The sequence below is a fragment of the Trichoplusia ni genome, chromosome 11, assembly GCF_003590095.1.
Source record: "Trichoplusia ni isolate ovarian cell line Hi5 chromosome 11, tn1, whole genome shotgun sequence".
Taxonomy (NCBI): domain Eukaryota; kingdom Metazoa; phylum Arthropoda; class Insecta; order Lepidoptera; family Noctuidae; genus Trichoplusia; species Trichoplusia ni.
In genome coordinates this window covers 11,829,088-11,852,080 of record NC_039488.1, presented here as the reverse complement: position 1 = coordinate 11,852,080, position 22,993 = coordinate 11,829,088, and the positions used below count along the sequence as shown (strand labels likewise).

The 22,993-nt window shown below is 32.9% G+C and overlaps 1 protein-coding gene across 4 annotated transcripts in view; it reads right to left on the bottom strand.

The window, feature by feature from the left end:
- The window catches only part of LOC113498596 (protein yippee-like CG15309), a 62,214-nt gene that overhangs the window by 9,206 nt on the left and 30,015 nt on the right, over positions 1-22,993 (bottom strand). Inside the window, exon 1 of one of the 4 annotated variants that reach the window (XM_026878668.1) lies at positions 15,412-16,747. The exons of the other annotated variants lie outside the window; for them this stretch is intronic. Coding sequence (XP_026734469.1) covers positions 15,412-15,503 — 92 coding nt within the window. The 5' untranslated portion in view covers positions 15,504-16,747. Of the gene's footprint in view, positions 1-15,411; positions 16,748-22,993 lie in introns of those variants that run through there. 4 annotated transcript variants of the gene reach the window in all.

Here is a 22,993-nt window from a genome sequence, read left to right as displayed (position 1 = left end):
ATGTATCGCAGTCCGCGTGATATTTCTCGCTTTGTCTAAATAATCCTTTAAACTTAAGATTCGGTCACCAGAGCGGCAAGGCCGCCGCGGTCTACACGCCAGTCGAACGTTGACCAGCGAGTGAATAACCCGCGTTCATAAGAACAAGGTTTTTGTTCTAACACGTGTCTGGCTAAATAAGATTAGAAATAAAAACGATTGAACAATTCAATGCCGAGCAATTTGAAAGGTTATGACAGTTTTTGTAATAGCAACACCTAGCAACACTTTTGATGTCTCATAAAAAATCGGATAAAAACACTCGCACACAATTGTTTTTATTGGCGAACTGTATTAAGAAGTAGAATCAATGTAGGTACCTACTTGATTGAGTAATTAATATGATAATAGATGTGCTCTTACTGATTCATAAGTATTATAAACCTAGAATAATCTTTAAGCATTTGACCACATTCTTAACCTTGAAACAGAGACACGAAGAATATAAATTGAGACGAAAAAAGTCTAGATTATGCCGTAGGTATTGTACCTATTTTGCCGAAAAAAATAATAATATAATATACAAATGAGATGAGTCTCAATTAAAAAAAAAAGTTAGTATTCGTTTCTTGTATTTTTTCTTTTCCCATCCAGTTTCAATGGTAATGCAACCTTTTTGTTTTAATACTCAATTCTTTATTTTAAGAATGCTGTCGGCTGTTAAGCGGCTATTATAGTTATACTAAGTTTTTGATTCGTAATCAAAGAGTTAGATTCAGTTGCAGTAAATTAATTTATCCATCACTTGCCGACAGCTGCGTGATATCTGTGCAGCGAAATGTGAAATGACTGGAATGTTCTTAGAATGACTACTTAGTATGGTCAGCAACAAAAATCTATGTACTAACAAAATGACGAAAAAAAATTCTCTCCTATCCTACTGATGTTTAAAAACTTTAAAGTGGAATTCCGGTGATTAGCTACTTTGTTTTCTGATCCTAATAGTAACATATGCATTTTCTTAAGTTTCTATTTGTTGTGAATCTATCAGTGTTCAAGAAGTTTTGTCGCTGACAGTACCGGCGCATGCCACACTCAGTAACGCATTGTTGATCGGCTAATAACCCCAAATCATTAGTTGACGCTAAACTTGACCGAAAGCGAATGCGGATATAAAAAAAAACACCTTGAAAGCTGCAAATCTAAATAGATTTTTATTAAATTATTTATATAAATAAACGCAATTAAACGTAATTACCGTAAAATACCGTAATAAGACTGGCATTCGATATTCGATTTTCAAATTGCATTTCTTCGAAGTGACATTCAAATTGATACATGTCATTCGTTTGAGCGGGAAAACTTTTGCATTATTTATCGAGTTCATAACAATATTTTAAAACCTACATAATTCCATTTTCACTAAAAAATGTTATATTAAATGGTGTGTAACACAGATAATAAATCGTCTTTAATGTCTTACGTGTACAGGTACCGTACGTACCAGTTCCCATGCCGAGGAAAGACAAAAGGAAGTTATTAGACATGTGTGAAAATTATAACTGTTTTTAACAATGAGCGGGTCACCTGGTCGCTTCCCATGGTAAGATAAAATATCCGGTATATGGTTCACTGTGCCATCGTGGGTTATTTTGTGAATCTTTTAATTTAATTTGTGAAGGATTTAGAAGTTATTGGGATGCTTGATTGCGTGTTGGCGATTCTAGCTTGCAGTGTTTGGAATATTGGTTTAATCACGTTTTTTAACGTTTGCAACAGTTTTTCCTTTTTATGTCGGAAGCCTATTAGTATTGGAATATTAACAGGCTGGCACTTTTATTATATTTCATCAAGGTGTGATATAGGCACTGGTGGTATTAATTAACGGAAAAATGAATGAAAATAAATGCAGCTAAAGGTAACTTAAATTGGTAATTCTTATGCTATGACTTGATTGTTTGTTAAAACCCCAGCGAAACGAGGAATGAAAAATCTTGGCGCAGTAGTCGTTTCAAAAAAGAGAAAAGGGCAAGAGATTTTGAAAAGGAAAACTACTCTCTTGCTATGGAATTTAAATATCTATAGGTCGCGGGTGATTTAAAAACTTAATTCACATATTAATCTATATCTATACTTCTATACTACTAATATATAAAGCTGAAGAGTTTGTTTGTTTGTTTGTTTGAACGCGCTAATCTCAGGAACTACTGGGCCAAATTGAAAAAATCTTTTTGTGTTGAATAGACCATTCATCGAGAAAGGCTTTAGGCTATAAACCATCACGCTGCGACTAATAGGAGCGAAGATAGGTACAATGGAAAATGGGAAAAATACAGGGTAGGTATAAATCATAACTTATATCTTCTACCCACGGGAACGAAGTCGCGGGCAGCAGCTAGTTTATCATAAAGCGAGTTAATATCAGAAGCATAAAAATAGCTACAAACTCATAACCTAAAGAAGTAAAGACCAAACATTGTAATTAAAGGAACTAACGTATAAATTACTAAAAAAAAACCTAATTACAATAAACGGTAGTTAGACAAAGGCGAGGAAACATGAATATTTAATAAAACAAAGTCATTGTGCCAGTCAATACTTTGTCGTTTTCTTTCAACACAATTGTAAAATTGTAATGTTTGTTTTCCATGAAGTATATTCATTCATTGGACGTAATGAGTATCTGAAACTGAAACTAAGTAGATAGGTTACATTTGAATATTTTGCTGTTATTTTAGACTTCAGTTCATTGTACTCTACTGGCCTATATTTATACGAATTTACTATTGTTTGTGGTTGTAGTCAAGTGTTTGTTGGAATACGGATAAAAGTTAATTATTAACATTAATTAAGGTTCGTTCTGCGCTAAGAATAGTTATTAAGAATTTTGAGAAGTAAGTAGGAACGAATGATTTAATTTTGTAATAGGAAAACAGTTGAAATTAACGTCACTTTTGTTAAAAATGTCTCATGAAAAAGTTTTGTTGCAAGTTGTTCCTCAAAGTCTTATTTAAGGAGGCCTTCTTGTGTCTGATTTTAATTTTTCCTTCTTTCACTTCCTACGTATCACACGCAGTGTATCTAGTCAAAGGCGACTCATTCAAATCACGCATTGTGTTGCAGTCTTACTAATTGTTCTACGTATAAAAGGTTATTCCTTATAAAAATAAAGATGTGTGTTTAAAGCCAACATTTACCTTGTTGTGGTAAATGCGCAGTTATTGTTTGTAACAGTTTCACGCGCATTTCATTATCACTGGCGGTGGCCAGACATTTGTCATTGCTACGTAAAATATTTAGACTATACGTTGTTGAAGGGGCTTTATTTATTTTTATTACGTAAAGAAAAATGTTCAAACTAACTTATATAATCTTTTGCTGTGTACGTATATTTGTGTGCCTGTTAATGATTACAGGAATAAAACATTTAATTTTTTTTTTTAGAAAGATTAAAAAATATATATTTCATATTAAACCTTCTAGAACTGTTTAAGAATTCACAATTTAAGTAGATATTATTAGATATGTTGCATCTTTCAGACGTTTATTTTTTTCTAAACTCGCTGATCAGATTTTATCTTACACGATAATGACAAGGTAAAGTCAAACAGCACATTTGCTCAAACATTGGTTAATTACAGCCAATGAAAACAAATTGACTCATGTGAAATGTTTGTCCAATATTGGCTTCAATATTCAGTGTTAGTCATACCAAACACTTGTTCTTTATAATTTATGAGTCGCAATCACGTTCTCAATTAAAGCTTATGTGTATAATGTAAATTATATTCTTGTTCAAGATACTCATGTGATTTATAAAACACTTCTTATGAACTTAATTTCATTGGAACATAAAGACGATTTAAGTATTTAAGTGCTAAAAGTGCGATTTTAATTTACGAGCTCATTCACTTAATTAAAAAAAAATGCTGACTATGATGACTTCTTAACCAAAATGTCGCATGCAAAGCAATTTACAATAATGCTATAAGCTATGTTCATTAATTAATTTCTGTAATCCAATTTTTCCACTAATAAACACAACAGAAATCTCATGACGTAAATATTTTCGTACTCGAGAAGACCGAACAAAGCCGTGCCAATCGGATCATATTCGGGCTACTTAATCCAATTAGTTTATTTACCTTAAACTTACAGAAGGTTGAAACATGAAGGTTCACTTCGCTAATGACCAGTCCGTTTTAATGTACGGATTAGCCGTTAAGCCAGACTATCTGGTATTTTGGAATAAATCCAGTTGACCTACCAACAAAATATAAAGTAAGCCTATAGGAACTGTGGAAGCGAGACAGAAGGCTACACAATGTAGAGCGGCATCTCGTTCCCACAATTGCAATAGTTTTGCTTTAAGAGGTGTTGGTAGGCGTCCTGTTGACCTACATTAATGCTGTTTGGGCAGCAAGCAGGGCTGTTACCGGCACGTGTAGTGTATCAAACACAAGATTTCATAATCACTGCAGCGTTTTAACTGAATTATGGAGAACGCTGCGAGAGACAAGCAGTAACCTCCCTGATAGGGTTCTATGAATACGGTAACTATGAACTATGTATTAAGATGCTACTAAGTTTGATTATACGCAGTTACCATACAACTGGTATAAGGAGTATGAGCACTGCTTATTTCAGGATTAGCTATCTTGGATTTCGTTATTTGGGGACTAGATTACAGTACTTACTTGATACGACTGTAAGTGATTTTAATTTTCATATTATCTACTACCTTCGTAATTTTTGCCAATATATCGCAGATCTACACTACAATTTCAAGAGATCCTTCCAATTAAAAAATGTAAGTTAGTAAAAACTACAAACATTAATTCCTCACATACTCTTCATTTTGCACAGCGATACAAATGGGGTTATTAAAAACGCACACGATACGACCCCTGCACCCCTAGTTGAAAATTGTTTTCCAGCTACAGACACAAGTGGCCTGTAGTGTCTGGAATGCGACGGAGCGATTGACACGGTTTCCATCCGTGCCGTTATGTGTAGCGCATCGGGTTAAGTGTTTTCGTACAGCGCCGGCTTTGTTCTCCGTCTAAATTTAAATATTGATTATGATGCTGTTCATAGTTCGCAGTTTATGATTGATTGTTCTTTTAAGTCTAGGTACTCTAGGCTGTTAGATAACTTGTATAATTAAAACATATAGTCAAGTTATTTGTTATTCTCTATGTGTCTTCTACATCATAGCACCTAGTACAGAATTTAAATGTTCAGTGCTCTTACAACGAGATCTTTAAGTATAATGTTTGTCTGTGCCAAAAAGAGACGCTGGTACACCAATGTCATGAGCTATCTCTCTTCCACAATAACAGCTCAGAAGATCTAAGCTTCTTTTAACAGATAGCTAAATGTTCCTAAAGTTGTTAAAAAAAAAAAACAATCTAGCAGAACTAAAAATAGGTCACTTAAATATTGAATTGAACTGTCTGTCGAGTTTTATAAAGTCTATGAAACAATAACAAAAACATTTGATTCTGAAAATCAGATGTTTGATTATTAGAGTTTTGATTGAAATGTAAACATTAATAAAGATCGTGATGAAGTTATAAATAATATGAAAACAGTCAATGTTTTATTTCATGATGTTTGTGAAGTTACTCGAATAAGTTAGTTTGAAAATGCAACTGTAAAAATATTCACAAGAATAATAAAAAAATATATTAGAAGACGCATCGAGTATTAGATTTTGGTATGAAAAATGAATGAATGTGTTTACGAAAGCAACACAAAACAATTATCCCAAGTTTGTCTATTTTTTAGTTCATCCGATCCGAAGTTCTGAGGTAACAAATATAAAAAAACAAGCGAATTAAGAACCTCCTCCTGTTGAAGTTGATTGAAGAGGTGGTGGTAGGCTGACTATTCGCAGTCAAGGTAGTACTATTCTATATTAGTCTGTGGTCAAGGTGTTATTTTATTAATTTTCCACGGTGTATAAGCCGTGTTAGATACGATTGGAGGTGGTCACGATTCGGTTTTATTGATCAAATGGTTTCATATTTTTATCTTTTATAATTGGAGACTTTTATTTAGTTTTGGTTTCATGGACTTGATTTTTGCGAGGTATTACATAGTCTTTTTTATTTTATATGGAGAGTTTTGAAATTTTTGAATGCTTATGATTTCGCTCCTTTTCCTTTTAGGCATGCATTAGTGTTATACAACGAACACAAAAATGAGATGTATCTCAAATTCTCAAGTGTGACCATCATAAGTTTGCAAATCGATCGACAACTTAATTATTTATTACTATCTAAAGCTATTTCCAAGTGAGGTTCGCAACAACGATGATTGCCATAACAGTTTCCGAACTCCGGAGGGGTGAACGAACCTGAATTTATTTTCGTCCCAAATAATGTCGATTCGCCTCATATACATTATAATTTGTTTGTTATTCTAATTCTGATTACCGTAATTGGTGCTATGAATGAAATTTTATTTGGATTGGTAGCATTGACCGAATAGTGGATTCTTGGAAAGAATACTTCCTTAACGAGAGGATAATAAACTTATCTTGTCTGATAGAGGATAATGTTTTTTTAGGGTTCCGTACACAAAGGGAAAATTGTACCCTATAGTATCCGTTCGTTTGTCACGAGGCTGTATTTCATGAAGCGTTATAATTAGTTGAAATTTTGTATCAAAAAGATGTATTTCTGTTGCTGCTACAACTACAAGAAATGAAAATAAATATCTAAGTTAGTCAACGTTTGCTACAGGTATAAATTTGATGGATGACCGATTTTTGTAGCATTTTTATGTAAGCCTATTTGTACGGATCCCTCAAGTGTTGCAAGTCCGACTCCCACATCACCAGTTCTATTTTAAATAATTTTTGTTGTTCTTAAATCTATTAATAGTTTGTTTCATACTCGTGGTAATATCTATCAGAATCTTGCAGCAGATAAACTAGGATTGTTTTTCAAGTGTGAAGATAAGATGTTACATTTATCAAGTCACGTCTATTTTTAGTATCTATCAGTAAGTGAGAACACTGCAGTTGCTTAGAAACCCCACTAAATGTCACCCAATTTTTCTATACTGGCCACTTTGGACTTGGATCTTTTCCAGAACCTAATTACAAATTTGGTCAAAAATCGAAATGGCTCAGTTACCATCGTAACTTGATATTCTCAGTAATCATCCACATGTCATATTTAATCTCTCATCCTTAAAGTGTTAGATAAAATAAGCCTATTTCTTATTAGCCTCAAAAGATCCGTGTATTTACGACACAACAGACTCTTGTATTACAAAACAATTGCCTACAATCTCGTTCGTGCACTAACAACACAGCCTCAGCCAATAAATCTACTTTAAACTCATTTATTTGTTTAATAAAAGCTAATAATTTAACTTCTAGGCTATGCAATTGCAGTGAAATGTTACGAAACCTAAGCACACGTGCGTTGTTGCGATACCCAGGCTCTGTTTTGTGTTTGTGTTCAGCTCTGAGAACGAGCTTACAAATACTATGGAAATAGACAGGATTCGATTGAAGCGATAGCATGTTTCAAAAGGCTTGTTATTGTTTCATGTGGCCGATTTTATACCATGTGGGACTTTTCGCTTGTAACTTTCTTTTACAATTACAAGCGCATGATTGTATCACTTAGAAAAATTAAATACCAAAAGGCATGATGCCAAACTCGGTCAGAAATCGAAAGAAAAATGTTTCTGTATTCGAAATTTTAAATTCCAATCATTATCCGCCATTTTTCCGTTCCACACTTGAATACATTGTAATTACCGATTGTCTCGGTTTCGTAAGACGGGTCAGTGTCGCATTGTTCCCCGTTGCAGTAACACCTAGCTCCGTTTATATCACAATGCATATTGTTCGTGTAGTTACGACGCCGACGCTTGGGAAATTATCACTATATTGCGAAACGTTATGTCCCTTGTTAATCGGCTAATGAACGTTAGATTAATACCTCTTTTATTGTCTGCGATGACATGTGCTGTCATTTGTTTTGTTTCGCGCCAATGTTATTGGATGGCATGTAGCCCTTTCTCTTTTCTATATACATATACATGTATGTTTTATCGCACGTTTGCGGGTAGATGTAAGCTATTAGGCTTCATGCGCGGTTATTAAATGGGTTTTCTTGTAATAATAGGCATTAAAATTCGCTGCATTGTTCTCTATTGAGCCTATGTTGTGTCTTCCATTTACGACTAATATTTTTTTTTAATATTTTTTGTTAATAGACCAAATAGCTATTAAAATTTTTGCTTTATGTATGTTTTCATCGTTTTAACGACCAAAGACAACCCCGTATGTATTCATAAACAATTACATTCTATGTTGCTTATTTTACTCTGATTAGTTAGTTTACATTACAAAGGCACTACACTTAGTTTAGTACAATTTAATTAACTATACCAACAATGCTCAAGTAATGAAACAATCTCGTCAAGTGTAAACAAACTCGTTTTTCACAAGAAATATTGTTTGATGACCGCAGTTTATTAAACTACTATTGTATTTGCGGATATAAATTAATTTTGTTGTGAATAGGTTGGTAGAATATTAATTGAATATAGGAAAAAAAACCGGTCAAGTGCGAGACGGATTAAAACTGAAAAAAATAATGGTCAGGTATCATATTTATAACCGTACCAACCAACTGTTGTTTAATCTCGATTTCTACTCTTAAAGACATGTTTTGTGAGAATTTATATTGTCTAAGCTACCACGTTTCATGAGAGCGTGTGACAGACGGCCAGGCATCGCAGCCGTGGTACTAAAGTTAACCCTTAAGGTACAAAACCATGGCAATGGTTATTCAGTTTGCTTAAATTTCTGACTTTGTTTAAATTAAATTAAGTTTAAATTCTATAAGAATATGATTTTATATATTTTGACATTCGTGGAAAAGGCATTTTAAATGTTTTCTTTTACGATTTAGATACATTTTACAATCTATTATTTAATTATCAGTTTGTTAAACATCTCTATTCGTTGCCTATTTTTCTTCTTATACGTGCATTTTCATAATTTTCATTCAGTGTAAGATAAGTTCTCTTCTATTGTATTATAAATCCCTTCAAGGACTTTGTACAACGCTATTCGTCATGATCGTATGCCTACAGTAGTTAAACAACTAATTACATAACTTCATTAAATAACAAACAAAAAAGGTCTATCGTTTGTTTATGTTACCATAACGATAAAAATACTCTGAAAAAAAAACATGCAACCTTTTTGTTTAAAACAAACGCCCATTTTGAATAACAAGCTCCACTGTTTTCGAAACTTTGCTGAAACATTATCATGCCAAACAAAATAGGTTTGTAATGAAAATAGTTTTTGGAATACTTTTAATTTGTTAACCTCTGGTTAAAGTGTAAGTTATTCTGCATCGGCGGGCATTTGGCGAGACCACGTTAACCGCAAGCCAGACCAATTAATTACATTAGATAATGTTAAATTCATGTAAGGTTTTGGCCCTGTTTGGTATTTATTTGTATAAAGGTTTGTATACTGAGTACTGAATAGAAGTATTAGTTATGCAAAGTCCTCATGAATTTAAAATGATATGAAACAGTGTGCCCGAAAGGGTCCATAATGGTTCTGTATTTGTATTTTTTAAGATCATCATGTAAATTATGGAACGCAATAAATCATTGAGTATATAGTTTTAATATATGAAATTAAATCTAAAAATAATGACACCAGATTAATTTATAATAATTTAAAAGAAAGTTAAAAACCAAAAAGAAGGACTTTAAAAATTTAAATAAATAAACAATCTGACAATAATCTCTCTGTAGGCACCTTTAAGTCTTTACTCCTTAAAGTGACAACTTACGACTTAAAATAAAGTCGTATTTAGGTATTTAGCCGTCACAAAAGTACCAGGAGGTCATAAACGCCTGCAGTATCGCCAACCCCTGAACTCGCGACCCTCGGATCGCGCGATACTAACTACGTAGGTAGTACGTCGCAATAATTAGAGAACGATGTTAATAGGGAACTAAGACACATTGATAATGCATGTCCTTGACGCAATGATACTTTATCACCGCCTATCAGTCAACGGAACGTTCACATTTGGCCTATTTTCGTATTTTTTTATGTCTTTGTATTTATACTACGGCTTAAGGGTATTAGTGGTCTGTGTTTACAAGTAAAATTTTATAATCTTGTTTTTATTCAAAGTGCTAATTGAAAGAATTCTATATTTTCGAACTATCGAATAAACAAATGTAGATTAAACGAAGAATTATTTATATCAATGATCACCATATTTTGAGGTGTGATAGATAAAAATGAAACACCACAAAACACATTCAAATAAAAACATACATAGCACATATTTGGGTAAACACACACACAGTTATCGCTGTCAGACCGGTAGTTCAGCCACCGAGGCAAACAATGAAACAAAAACAATATGTTATCATAATCCAATCGACTTTTTATCTTTGAAGGATAAAAATAAAAAATAAACATAATACGCAGTTACGTATACACAATGACGTAGCACTTCTAAAAAAAAAAATTCAAAAAAACGCGCGCTGTCCCTTTCAACTGACATAACCTGTTTGATATTTTGCTTAAAATGGCCTTTTAACAAATAACTTTAAACACATTTTCCAATTCTTACATTCATTGTTTTAATTGAATACTTGATCAGATGATAAATTAATTACCTACTATTTATTGTTGTTGGCTACAAAACAGGAATTAGCTGACAAAACAGAACTGCCAACAGGATGTAAGCAAAGTTAGCAACGATACATTACTGAGTTTGCAACCTGATCACGCTTGTAATTAGGTAGTATAATGTGCATTTTAATGTCTAATAGGGAAATAAATAATGAAATGTAGGTTCTCAATGGTAGAATAAAGATAAAAGAATAAAAGAAAGAAGAAAAGAAATAAAAAGAAAATGTGAAAATATATACTTACTAGCTGACCCAGCAAAAGTTGTTTTACCGAATTTTTTTTTCTAGTTGTATGTAGTTTTTAATGCCACATTATAAAAAAATAAAAATAAAAAATTTCGTCCAAAAAATAAAATATTTTTTTAGTGTGAGCAACCCTTATCACTTACGGGTAGGAAAAATAGATGTTGTTCTATTCTCAGACCTACTGAATACGCATATATTTTTTTTTAAAAATCGGTTAAGCCGTTTCGGAGGAGTACGGTAACTAACATCGTGACACGGGAATTTTATATATTAGATATGGTGTAGTAGTAAAGAATTCATTTCTTTAGTTTTTGTAGTAAGTTATTTTTTTTTAAAGGGTTTTTGAAAAACGACTAAACTCATCTATGCTCAAACCTTCCTATGGAAACACCGACCCCAAGCGCGAGATATACCTACACTGCTATAAATTATTATCGAACACTACGGACGACACACTCAGAAGATAAATAAGCTGAAACGTCTTATAAAGCCAATCAGAAAGAAAATTTCTTTCATTATCGAATCAAATCATTGTTCAAGCAATCAATGTTACAATTTAATATATTATGTGGAGATTGAATGCATTCTCCTTCACAATTGAAAGGTCTTTGTAGGTTGTAATATATTATTAAAATTTCCATACATATTGAAGTGCACGCTACGCGAAGGTCACTCGTATAATCTAGTATAGAAAGGTTAGCACGCAAAATATTTATTTATAACAATAATAATTTACACGTATTATGTGTTTGTTGATAAACTGTTATGCTAATTATGTAAAGTTATTAGGTGTGGAGAAACAAAGGTGTGAAATAATACTTTTTGTATAACCATCGCTGTTATGGTGACAGCTTATAGATTTTTTCTTTTTGTAAAATGTGTATATAAATTTTAAATGATCATACTTAACCTTACTATTTATTTAGATTCGTTTTGACAATAAAATGTAAGATCGGATTAGTTTAGATAGCTCTTAATACTCTAGTAGTCTCTACTTTTGCAGAACTGCAGGGTCGGCCAATGTACTTATTTAATTAATATCCATGTTACTACTTACAATCATACTGAAGTCATTCAAAGTTCATAAGGCACAATCCTTATATGTAGCTTAAAAAATCATATTATTGCAATTAAGAATAAACGAACTAGTAAATTGTAACATACAAACAAAGAAAAACTCATTCCCTCAAATACAACTGTCTCAATTCGGTCTACGGGAAAAGACAGAGACGGACAATATTGGCATCTCAGTCACATAAAAACAAAAGACTGACAGACAGCCGTGCCTATGCCCGTATTGAACATTACACATTACAGTCAACATGAATGACCAATAGTTACCGTAAGCAGGTATTGATCTTGGGCGCTAAATTAGCACCAAGGTTGTTTGTGATCATCTGTACTGCTAATTATAGAACTCTTAAAATAGACTAGATGTTGGCGAATTTTCTGCATCCACACAAACTGACATATTAAATGTGACGTTTGTAAACAAATTCTCGAGTTTTATTTATGGTATTGAAGCTGACTGTTTTTTTGCTTGGAGAAAAGGCATGAAAATACATCCATTTGATCTGAAAATAAACAGCAAATCTGACCGAAGTTAGATATAAAGAAAGAGTTCCTGGCTGTAAATAAAAGTATCTAACCATATTTACACTTGAGAATGTGATTAATTTTCAAATTATTAACCACAATACAAAAATTATATGACCACAGTTTTATGAACAGCGACAAAAGCAAAGGAATTTTATCAACAAACATGTTACAATCCAGAACTCTTTCAAAATCATTCTTTATTTGAATACCGGTCCGTCTCCATCGAATCGAAACAGATAATTCGATTCCATATTTGAAAAGAACTTATCGGGATCGGTGGACAGGATAAGAAACAGAATATAGTTTTTTTGACGCGCCTTCTTTGTGTTAACTCCTTTGTTATCTGGCTGTATATCAAGATATGTTTGTGAACTAAACACGGTATTTCCTGTTAGTATCGATTACATAAATCTTTTGAAACTTTCGTGTTGCGATATCATCCAGAAATCACTCTAAAAGAAGATTTCATCCAGACCATCCAGAAGTTACTTTGAAATAAACAAGCAGTGCCTGTGCTCAGACTTACAGCTAACAACTCTTAAAGAAATACACTTGTTTTTAAATACATTCTAGATTATCAGCTGAATCATACAATGTCACCATCTTACGCTTGTGTAATTACCACAATTTACAAAGATCAGCTGCACATTACGTGTTTGTAATTGCGAACTACAATAAAGTCGAACTGCGTTTCATTAATCGTAACAAAGAGAAAATACTATGACGCGTCTTCTAGTGTCGTAGAACTCGCAATATACGCTGATCAATCACTTTACCCTGGTACGGGGCAGAGGACAGTTGTAATACAACAGACCTGTCTGTTACTGTCTAAAAGGAAAACAAAGGATCTCTCATACGGAGACAAACATAACGAACAATACAAACATAGAGTATAGAACAGTCCAACAGGCATACAAAGGAATTAATACACGTTCGAATATAGAACAGATGCCAAATAATAACGTTAAAATAAAATCAGAACTTTGACACATACTTATAACATTCTATTTCCAAATTTAAAATGAATTCAATTGAAACCCAACTCGATCTTAGCCTTGAATATATTTCGAAAAGTAAATCGATTCTAAAGTATATATCAGTGAATACGTATCAATAAACTCACTTTTATGACTGCTATCGAATTTCTTTATCAACTATTATAAACTTTCTCCAATTTCTATAGGTAGGTAGATAAGATTGACGAAAACAAAAACATCCGTACGGTAATACGTTGAACATGTTTATCTACAATACTGATAGCATGCACTCCACGATATTTCCTGTGCTTCCCTTCGTCTATTAATAATTCCCGGCGAATCCGGTGTTTACCTGTACAGCCAGATTTATGTCTCAGGGAAACCAAATAAAACTTCGCGATCCAAGTCGAATGCGGAAACGATGGTTTTCTCCCTGAATTCACTGCTGAAGTAAAACATTACGACTCCATCGGTAAACGAATTGCTTTATATCCTGACGCAACTTATTATTATTTTCCAAGAGGGATAAATTATTCTAGTTATAGAATTGTCCGTTAAGATTCAGTAGCATTTCACTATTTTAAATCTGATTCGATTTATAAAACCGATTCAGAACGGCCAGTTTCGTAACAGAACAAATTCAAAACTGGAACAAAGTTTAAAATAAAATGCGCCATTAAAAGGTGCCAGTGAGAATCAAAAGACTTATAAACATAAATGTCGTTATAAATATTTTCTCAGCTGCGATCCTGTTATTAGTAAATAACTTTCCGTATAACCGAGCACGTTGTATCGGCGCGGGTTCAGAGCGCAATTGCGTCAGATATGCATGAACAACAACTGATAAAGACAATGGTCCTCGCTCTTATGCAACCAGATAACGCTCGGTGCGCATTAACCTCAGATCACGCCACAATGAGCCCTATACCATCATTATTACGGCTTATAATCAGCTGGAAAAGTCAATAAACAGTTTTTCAGAGTAGAGCACGCCGGCTCACAGCTGTGTAATGTGTATACCATTTACATAATCTGGTCGAAGCGAAACCGGCTGCGGGTTTATTGGCGATCAATTTTCAATCGAGTCACAATGTTATAGGGTGCACATTGTATTGTGCGGTACAAAGGCATGTGTTTCCTTTGATTAGCGAGTGCAAACAGTTGCAGAGTCGACATATAGAAACAACTTCCGCGGCAATAAGCGAGTTTCTACTTGATTATTAGGTACATGACGGCTGGCATTTAAGATTTACCACACATTTGCGGCGTGGAAAATCATTGGTAAGTGCAGTTTCTGTGAATTACTGTACGTCACCGCGGTCGATTGCAGTCGACAGCTGGACGTAGATTACACAAGGGCATTGGTCCTACGTGAGAACACGGTTAAAGATTTTCTTGATAGCGGTGAAAAGGAAAATATGCACACTGAAAGTCACTAACAGATAGATATTATAGGGTACATAAACGTGATTAAATTAGACCTTAAATAAATAAACAAAACATCAAACATTCCGTATAACGCTTTTCATTTGAATTATTTTTCGAATTGAAAGTTTAAATCTAAATCAAACGCAAATACATTTAACCCATTAATCTGATTTGTGTATTTATATTTCAGAAGTAGATACTCACAAATAATAAAGAACAGGTTAGCAGGGGAAAACATTAATATGTCACATTAAAGTTGATTTTTAAACTGGGTTAAAATACAGAACCGGGCACATAACATTTCAAATCACAGTTATTTGAGAATTTGAGATTCTACACTCTACGTTTAATTTCATTTCTGTTTTTAAAAACGTGTTTGGAACTACATCGACAATTAGACGAAAATAATGACGATATTGAAAGGCTGTGAAGAAGGCCAAGTATACAATATAATCCCAAAAACAAATGTAGTACTCACCGAAATTTAACCAAAAACATTTTTCCGTCGCGATATTTGCACAACACCGGCCCACCGGTCCACTGGTACACAACTGGGAAGCGCAGACGCATCAGAGGTAATGAGGACACACGCGGAATAAATTAATGGAGATACGATCGTGCCGAGAATTGATACAATTGGAAGAACGAGATGTGAACGATACTGTTTTACGCGGTTATGTACGAGCATACAATGTTTAAACAAACCTCTGTCTGTTTTTGCACGAAAGCAATAGTCTATTCCAGATTTTTTTTTAAACTCGTACAAATGTAAGTCAATTTTGTCAAGTGAACTTATATATGTTATTTAAATAGTTTTGGTTTTTTTGAATTGATTTCTTCCGTGATTTGATCATTTTATGACCAGAAGCTGATTTATGATATGATGAGTGTAACAATGAGTATGACAAGATAAAATAAATGTAATATGCTGTTTTGTAATTAAGTAACGGATGAAGACTCTCTGTAGGAACGGTCACATTTATAAAGTAGAGAAGGGTTTACTTAAAGAAAACGATAACAAAAAGAACTCTTCGATACCCTCTCAGCCTGATCTTTCAACTAATATAGGCGCAAATTGCAATATTTTAAGACTTAGTTAAGTATAAACTTTTCTATTATAGAGACTTGAGATGATATTTGCAAATCTCGGACGCCGAAGCAGAAACTATTCAAAGCACAAGATAAAAACATGCATTGACATGCCCCGCATAAACGAATCGGGTATTCCAAATCGATTACAATTTTAAATCGATTCAAACTCGATTCTATTCGATAATTCGACACGGAAATAAAAACATTTGATATTTATAATGCACACGCGAAATGTCAATGAACGTAGGGCATAGAGTTGTGCCAAGAATTCGATAATTAAGACGATACAAGAATATGTTTGACGTTAATAATGACCTATGAAAACTTTAGTATAGTGTTGTGATATCAAATGGATCATACGAATAATTGGTCTGACTAATACATACGCTATGACACGAGTATTGCAGAAGAATATTTAAATTTTACATTGAAAAGTCGATATAAATATGAAGGAGAGATATTCAACCTTTTCTTAAAGGGGGCAACAAACAAAAATACACAAAATCTAGCCATGCCATTGGCTGAATACATGCATGTCTTTGCATATTTTGACACTGTTATAGTTTTAATGTCCTTGATTGACTTTTTTATTATTGAATTATGCAAATGTAATGTAAATAAAGCCAGGCTAGAAAATTTGATACGATAACAACTGCGTAGTTTTATTGTATCTAATTTAATATTAAGTCATAACTATTATATTTTTTGTTTTAAATCGATTATGGATTTTATCGATGTTTTACAAAAAACAGTTTGAGTAGATTTCTCAATAACAATAACATTTTTATCTCGTCAGGATATTAAGTCTTTGTATTTTATTTTTATCTAAATGCCGAGAACTTGAGTTGTTATGTCATGGTCAAACTTTTTATATATTTTGTAGTATAGATACTGATTTCGCGTAATTGATAATAAACTTACATTTTATCTTATCTTATTTAGGTCAATAGGACATCGAATGATTCGCTTTAATTGTGTGACCTCTTTACAACTATAAAATAATAATGTAGGAAGCCCTTACACGCATATTATTCGGCATAAGTAAATGCATTCGACATTCGAATTTAAACTGAGAAGCGAAGAGAATAGAACCATACATTTGAAAACGACTATTGTCATAAAGACTCAAATCAGTTCTTTGTTTAAAATTATTTCAACATATTTTGAAACCAAGTATTTTGCACATGCCGTATGTCATGGACTTAATTTTAAGGATTAATGACAACGAGTTGCCACACGTTATACACATATCTTAGGCATTTAAGATGTGTGTATAACGGCATTTAATATCTAACGGATTTAACTGTATATCGAAAACAACGACCTTGCCAATGTGACCTCTAAGGTTTACGAGCTAACGAGTTATTATTATGTAATCATTTCTATTTCTTTGTTTGTGATATAAATATATTTTTTATTGTCAAAGTTAGGTATAATCAGGAGATTTTGGGTTTGATAATAAAAACTACGATATGCATTTTTTGGTTTCTCTTTTCAATAATCTATTGTATTACCTATGTAGTAGTACTTAATGGCCTCTTCGATGTTTTTAATTCAAATTAAGTTTTATAAGGAGATGAAAATGATATTTGAATTCCAGTAATTCAAATATCATTTTCATTTATAATTTAAAGAAGGTTTTCTTGGAAATTACATTTTACATGTATTGGTTTGTATACCCTTCTTAATGATTAGATCAAGAATATGAATCGATACGACTGCCAATAAACAAGGAAACTTGCAGTCACTACCCTGTCATTTAATCATCCTTTATGGTTTCATCCTGACACCTTAATATGGGTTTGACTTTGACGTTTGGAGGAAACAAATGATGACACCGACGCGACATTGCCAGTGACATAAAATGACAGTGTTGACACTTTTATTGTACAAAATTGACAACTGACACCTAATTTGAATAAAGACGTATTTTATTTATCTGCGTTGTTTACAGCCAGCACTTAATTTAAATTAAAAATATTAAATCCAGCATATTAATATTATTCTTAAATGAAAGTAAGAAAAAATAAATACTTTTTTGATTTAATAAAAAAATATAACAAGATAAAATCAATTGCAATTTAAACCTAACGATATTTATTACATTTTACAAATAACGACGTGTCCTTTTTCACGTCAGAATAAACAATAACATGTGCCGTTTTCAAATTGATCGTCCAATCACGGCGCTGATCCGTCACGGCGCGCACGGGATTATATCTACGAAATTCAATTAATCCTGTATTTTCGGCATCGAGTAACATTACACTTTATTTGTATTCATGTTGATAGTAACGTCGCGTTTCCCTACATGATCTGAATAATAATTATTCTAGTTTATTATACACTTAAGAGTTAGTCTAAGTGTTGTTTCGAGTAGCATAAAAAAAGTATTTTTTTGTACTTCTTTTTATGGTAAAAACGTTAATGGTTCCCGATTATAATGCCGTAGATTCTATATTGAAGTTTGAAAAAAATATCAAGAGCCTACAAAAGTGATGCATTTAATTCAAGAACACTAGGAGATTTAAGTAAGTAGGTACCTACCGTAACGGAATAAATTTCGTAGCACCGTAACTCTCCTACTCACTTAATATATTCAGGAATAAAAAAAACCACGAGATACACAATTTTATAAAAAAAAAACTATCACGATAAATCAATAACGTGATATTCGATAAAAATCCCGCGAAAATTTTATATTCCTTTTTTATGTAGCACATATTGGGGGCTGGCTGGAAATATTTCACGTAACTTGGCGGCCATATGGCAGCCTGATATATTATGACGCTAGGAAACTCAAAGTTAGTTAAAGTCACTTTACACTCAATTTGGTTCTAATCGGGCGTGAATGACCAAGGTTAAGGCTCTGCCTGGCAACAACTACGAATATTCTATATTCAAATATGTGCATAGATAAGTAAACTTAGTCACCGAATTTATTAAAAAAACGAGTGTTTTGTTTGGTGAAGTATTTGTGTAGGTAGGTACTTAAATAATTGATAGGGCCTAATGAGAGAGAATATAGGATAAGGATGACGCCTATAGAAGCTAATGAGTTCTCAGATAGCTTTACAATTTAACAATTAAAAATACTTACATCAACAACTAAGGGTGTACGTATACTTGGTTCTTGTGTAAAATTGCCTGGGTACAGTTTTGACAACGGTATTTATTCATGATACTTTCAAAGATCTACGCAGTTACCTATTAAACTATGTACTATTTAATGGTAAACAATAATAAATAATCTAAATATAACTTATCTTCGCGCAAGAGATAATATACATATGTTAGTATGTCTTTCGCGTCATAAAGTATATCTGAATGTTATCTTGTGTGTATGTCTGGTTGAATTCAACGAACTCGCTTACAGATTTTTCAGGAAGTAAGAATCTATCCTAATAATAAATTATGCCGATTATATATATATTTTTTAAATAACATGTATTCATTTTCATTTTGAACGACTTCAATGATCACACATACACAGAGATTACATAATATCAATGTTCATATATGACTTACGGGAGAGGGAAATGGATTTAGCATAGTAAGAGTGCTGACACTACCCGCTCCCCTTTTGGACCAAAGAGGATGATAATATGCAACAGGAACTATGTGCAACAAAACACTTTATTGAATGTAATCGGAAGGCACATTAAATTGTGGGTCCCGGCTGTTATTCTGACATCTTACAGTCGTTACAGGTATTCAGAAGCTAAAAAAACCTGACAACCAGTTTAACTAAGGGGTATCGTGTTGCCCAGGTAACTGGATTGAGGAGGTCAGATAGGCAGTCGCTCCTTTTAAAATCCTGGTACCTACTTAATAGAATCGGGTTAGACTGGACGCCGACCCCAACATAGTTGTGATGGGATGATGATGACTTTATTGAATGTGTTCGTTCCATTGCCTTTTTTTAATCTCTGACCAGCCCGTCATTTGCCTATCTCTAGAGGAAAACAAACTCTTGATAATGAAGGATTAGTGTTGGAAAGTTATCCGGTCTATAAACAGTTATCTGCTTTCACGTCAATACGCATATTACGTTAATAACCTCGACATATATTACTGATGTTATACAAATAAAGCTGAATTACGTGATAGCCTAGTTTTATTTAAGCTGCGTAGTTAGTGACACACTTGTGGAAATGACTGTCGTATATAATGCAAGCATCGAAGGATTATTTTGTTGAGATTTGCATGGATAGCTGTGGTTAAGGTGATTGTGATTTTGTGATCCACAAATGTCTGTTCAGAGTTTAAGTGTGTTTGTGCATGTGACTTGAATGTTTGTGGAACCCTGCTACGCAAGGATTAAACTCCTTAGTGTGGGGGTTTATTAGAAAATAGAATAAACATATTCACAATTACTGAAAACGTGTGACTTACGATTTTATCACAGTTGTCAATTTACCTTACGTGCTGCAGTCTCTACAAGACGCCTTTCGGCCGCTAAAGGAAGTTATCGATTTAGCAATTTTTTTATAGTCTCTATATCATTTATTTTAACCAGAAAATATCCCGTTTACTTTATCATCACCACATATATTCCAATTCCTACTTTCAACTGGAATACATCGCGCAGTCTCATTGTTACAATGCATCTTTTAAATACAAATTGCATTATAACTATAATGCATATTTCTAATAAGTAAATAATCAAATCACGATGTATTTACGTGTTGTCGATAAGAAAACAAAGTTAATTTCAACGTATAGCCTACAACGACTTATGTCTATTGTCCAATAAGCCAATGATCGTAATGTCAAGTTATTTAGTACAAGCACATTTAAGAGCTTGCATTATCCCGATTGACTGTAAAAATCCCAAGTTTATAACCTCTTTTCATTAGTAAAGTACTCCAACAAAACTAACAGCCTAAGCTCTTAATCACTAGTTTGAATCTTCAAAAACAGAACAAATTTTCTTTCAAATGTTCTTTTTTTGAATGTCCGAGAATTTAACCTAGCTAAGCCATTAACAAAGAAATGCAATCGCTTATAGCATACCATAACAATGCCCACATTTTATCTTAGCACTGTTTATGATCAGCAATAATCTATGGATTAAGCAAAGAGAACTGTATACACAATTTTATTGTCTATGCTTACGGGTGGTCCACCTATCGTAAAAAAAGAAACACAGAGTGTAGTATTGTCTTTAGATTACTGACCCCCGGTTTCTGAGACGCAAATTAGCATAGAAGTTAATCGTCTATGAAATCTAGTATAATCTTAAATCTATAATGTAATCAGGTATGACTTAAACCCAACGGTCAACCATCAGTTGATTCAACAATAGATCAAATTGACCAGTCTCCCAGAAAATGAGTTCGAGTGTCAAGCGAAAACAGTTTTGAAATCCGAATTAAGAACTTGTATGCAAAAGCCATTCAACTCCACAGAGGTCAGACCAAAAGGTTTATATTATTATATTGACTTAGAATTTGCCGTGTTGATGTGAATTTTTACAGATAATGTGTACTGGGATTCGAGTGTTGTCCCAATTGCGGTAAGTATTCACTGATAAGAGCACTGAAAATGGTAAGTATGGTTGTCAACAAAGCTGTATAAACGGCTTGAGAATTAGTTTACTGTGTCAATATGTAAGAGTGCAGATAAAAACTGGCCAGAAATAAAATATTGGGCATAATATAATAATATGTATACAACGTACGGGTTATTAAAATAAAAAAAGGACTGGTTATCTGGTTTCGTTACCAAAGCTATTTAAAATTAAAAAATATATCAATATCTATTCGTAATTACACATTTTGAAAGGAACAGGTTTTTTAAGATTCTTTTAAAATTAGAACGATACCATTTAATATGTTTAGTTTTTTCTTGTCATTTCCATACTAGTATTTAGCTAGAATAAAAATACACCTAATATGCCTAATAAAGTCTTAAGATAAAATATAATACATTCTTCGAAACGAAATACCTAATGTATGAAAAACACAATATTAATAATCCTGAGTAGATCGATATATTAGGATAAAAATGTCATCTCTAAGCCAGTCACAGCACAAGAGAACTCTATTATGGTCCTTCATGCATTTAAGGGAATTGTGTCATCACTCATCATTAATGATTATAAAACCTCATTTGTCTGCGATTGACAATCATACTGTTATTGACGCACATAACATTGCAACAATTTAGAAAATTATGAAAAATGATAAGAGTTTAATAATACCGGTAGGTTCGTGTGAACGAACTAAAATTGGGTTGAGACAAGATGAACAGACATGATTATTCCGATTCTGAATTCAAAATTCAAAATACATTTACTCTTTTATTCATTCCACTTTTCTTACCGGTACTCCAACCAGCATTTCAATTGTATCAAACAAATTACCTGAAAAAAAAAACAAACAATAAATATTACATTTAATAAAAATGAAAAAGTAAATAATAAATACTGTTGTATTTACACAAAATAGCTACAGTCGAATGTAGACTTTATTACAATGACATAAGAGTTATTTTCGTATAATATTGATAAGTCAGCTGTGTTACGACAAACGGCCGTGAACTCTTTGTTTCGTAGACAGCTGTTTCGGATTAGAGTGACGAGTTAATGACATTGTTTAGATACTATTGATTTCGCGAAATATTGTTTGAGGTCTTACGTTGTTCTAGGCTGTTCATGTTGGTTACGTAAGTATACTATATTTTCTTGTAAAGTAAGAATGCACGGAGAAGTATTTTTGGTATACGTATTTTATAGGGTTTCGTTTTCAAGATATTTTTATTACTGACTGGTTTGTTCGTAAAACTATACTTAATGTCAACATGAAGAAGCCTAGCAGTTGAACAATAGTATAAAAAAAATCCCGGATCAGATGGCTAATCTTTAACTGATCATTCTGCCTTTTTAATTCTTTTTAACCTCATTGCACAATCAGTTATCAAAAACTATTTCTAACATTAATATTAACCATTCAGCAAAAGTATCA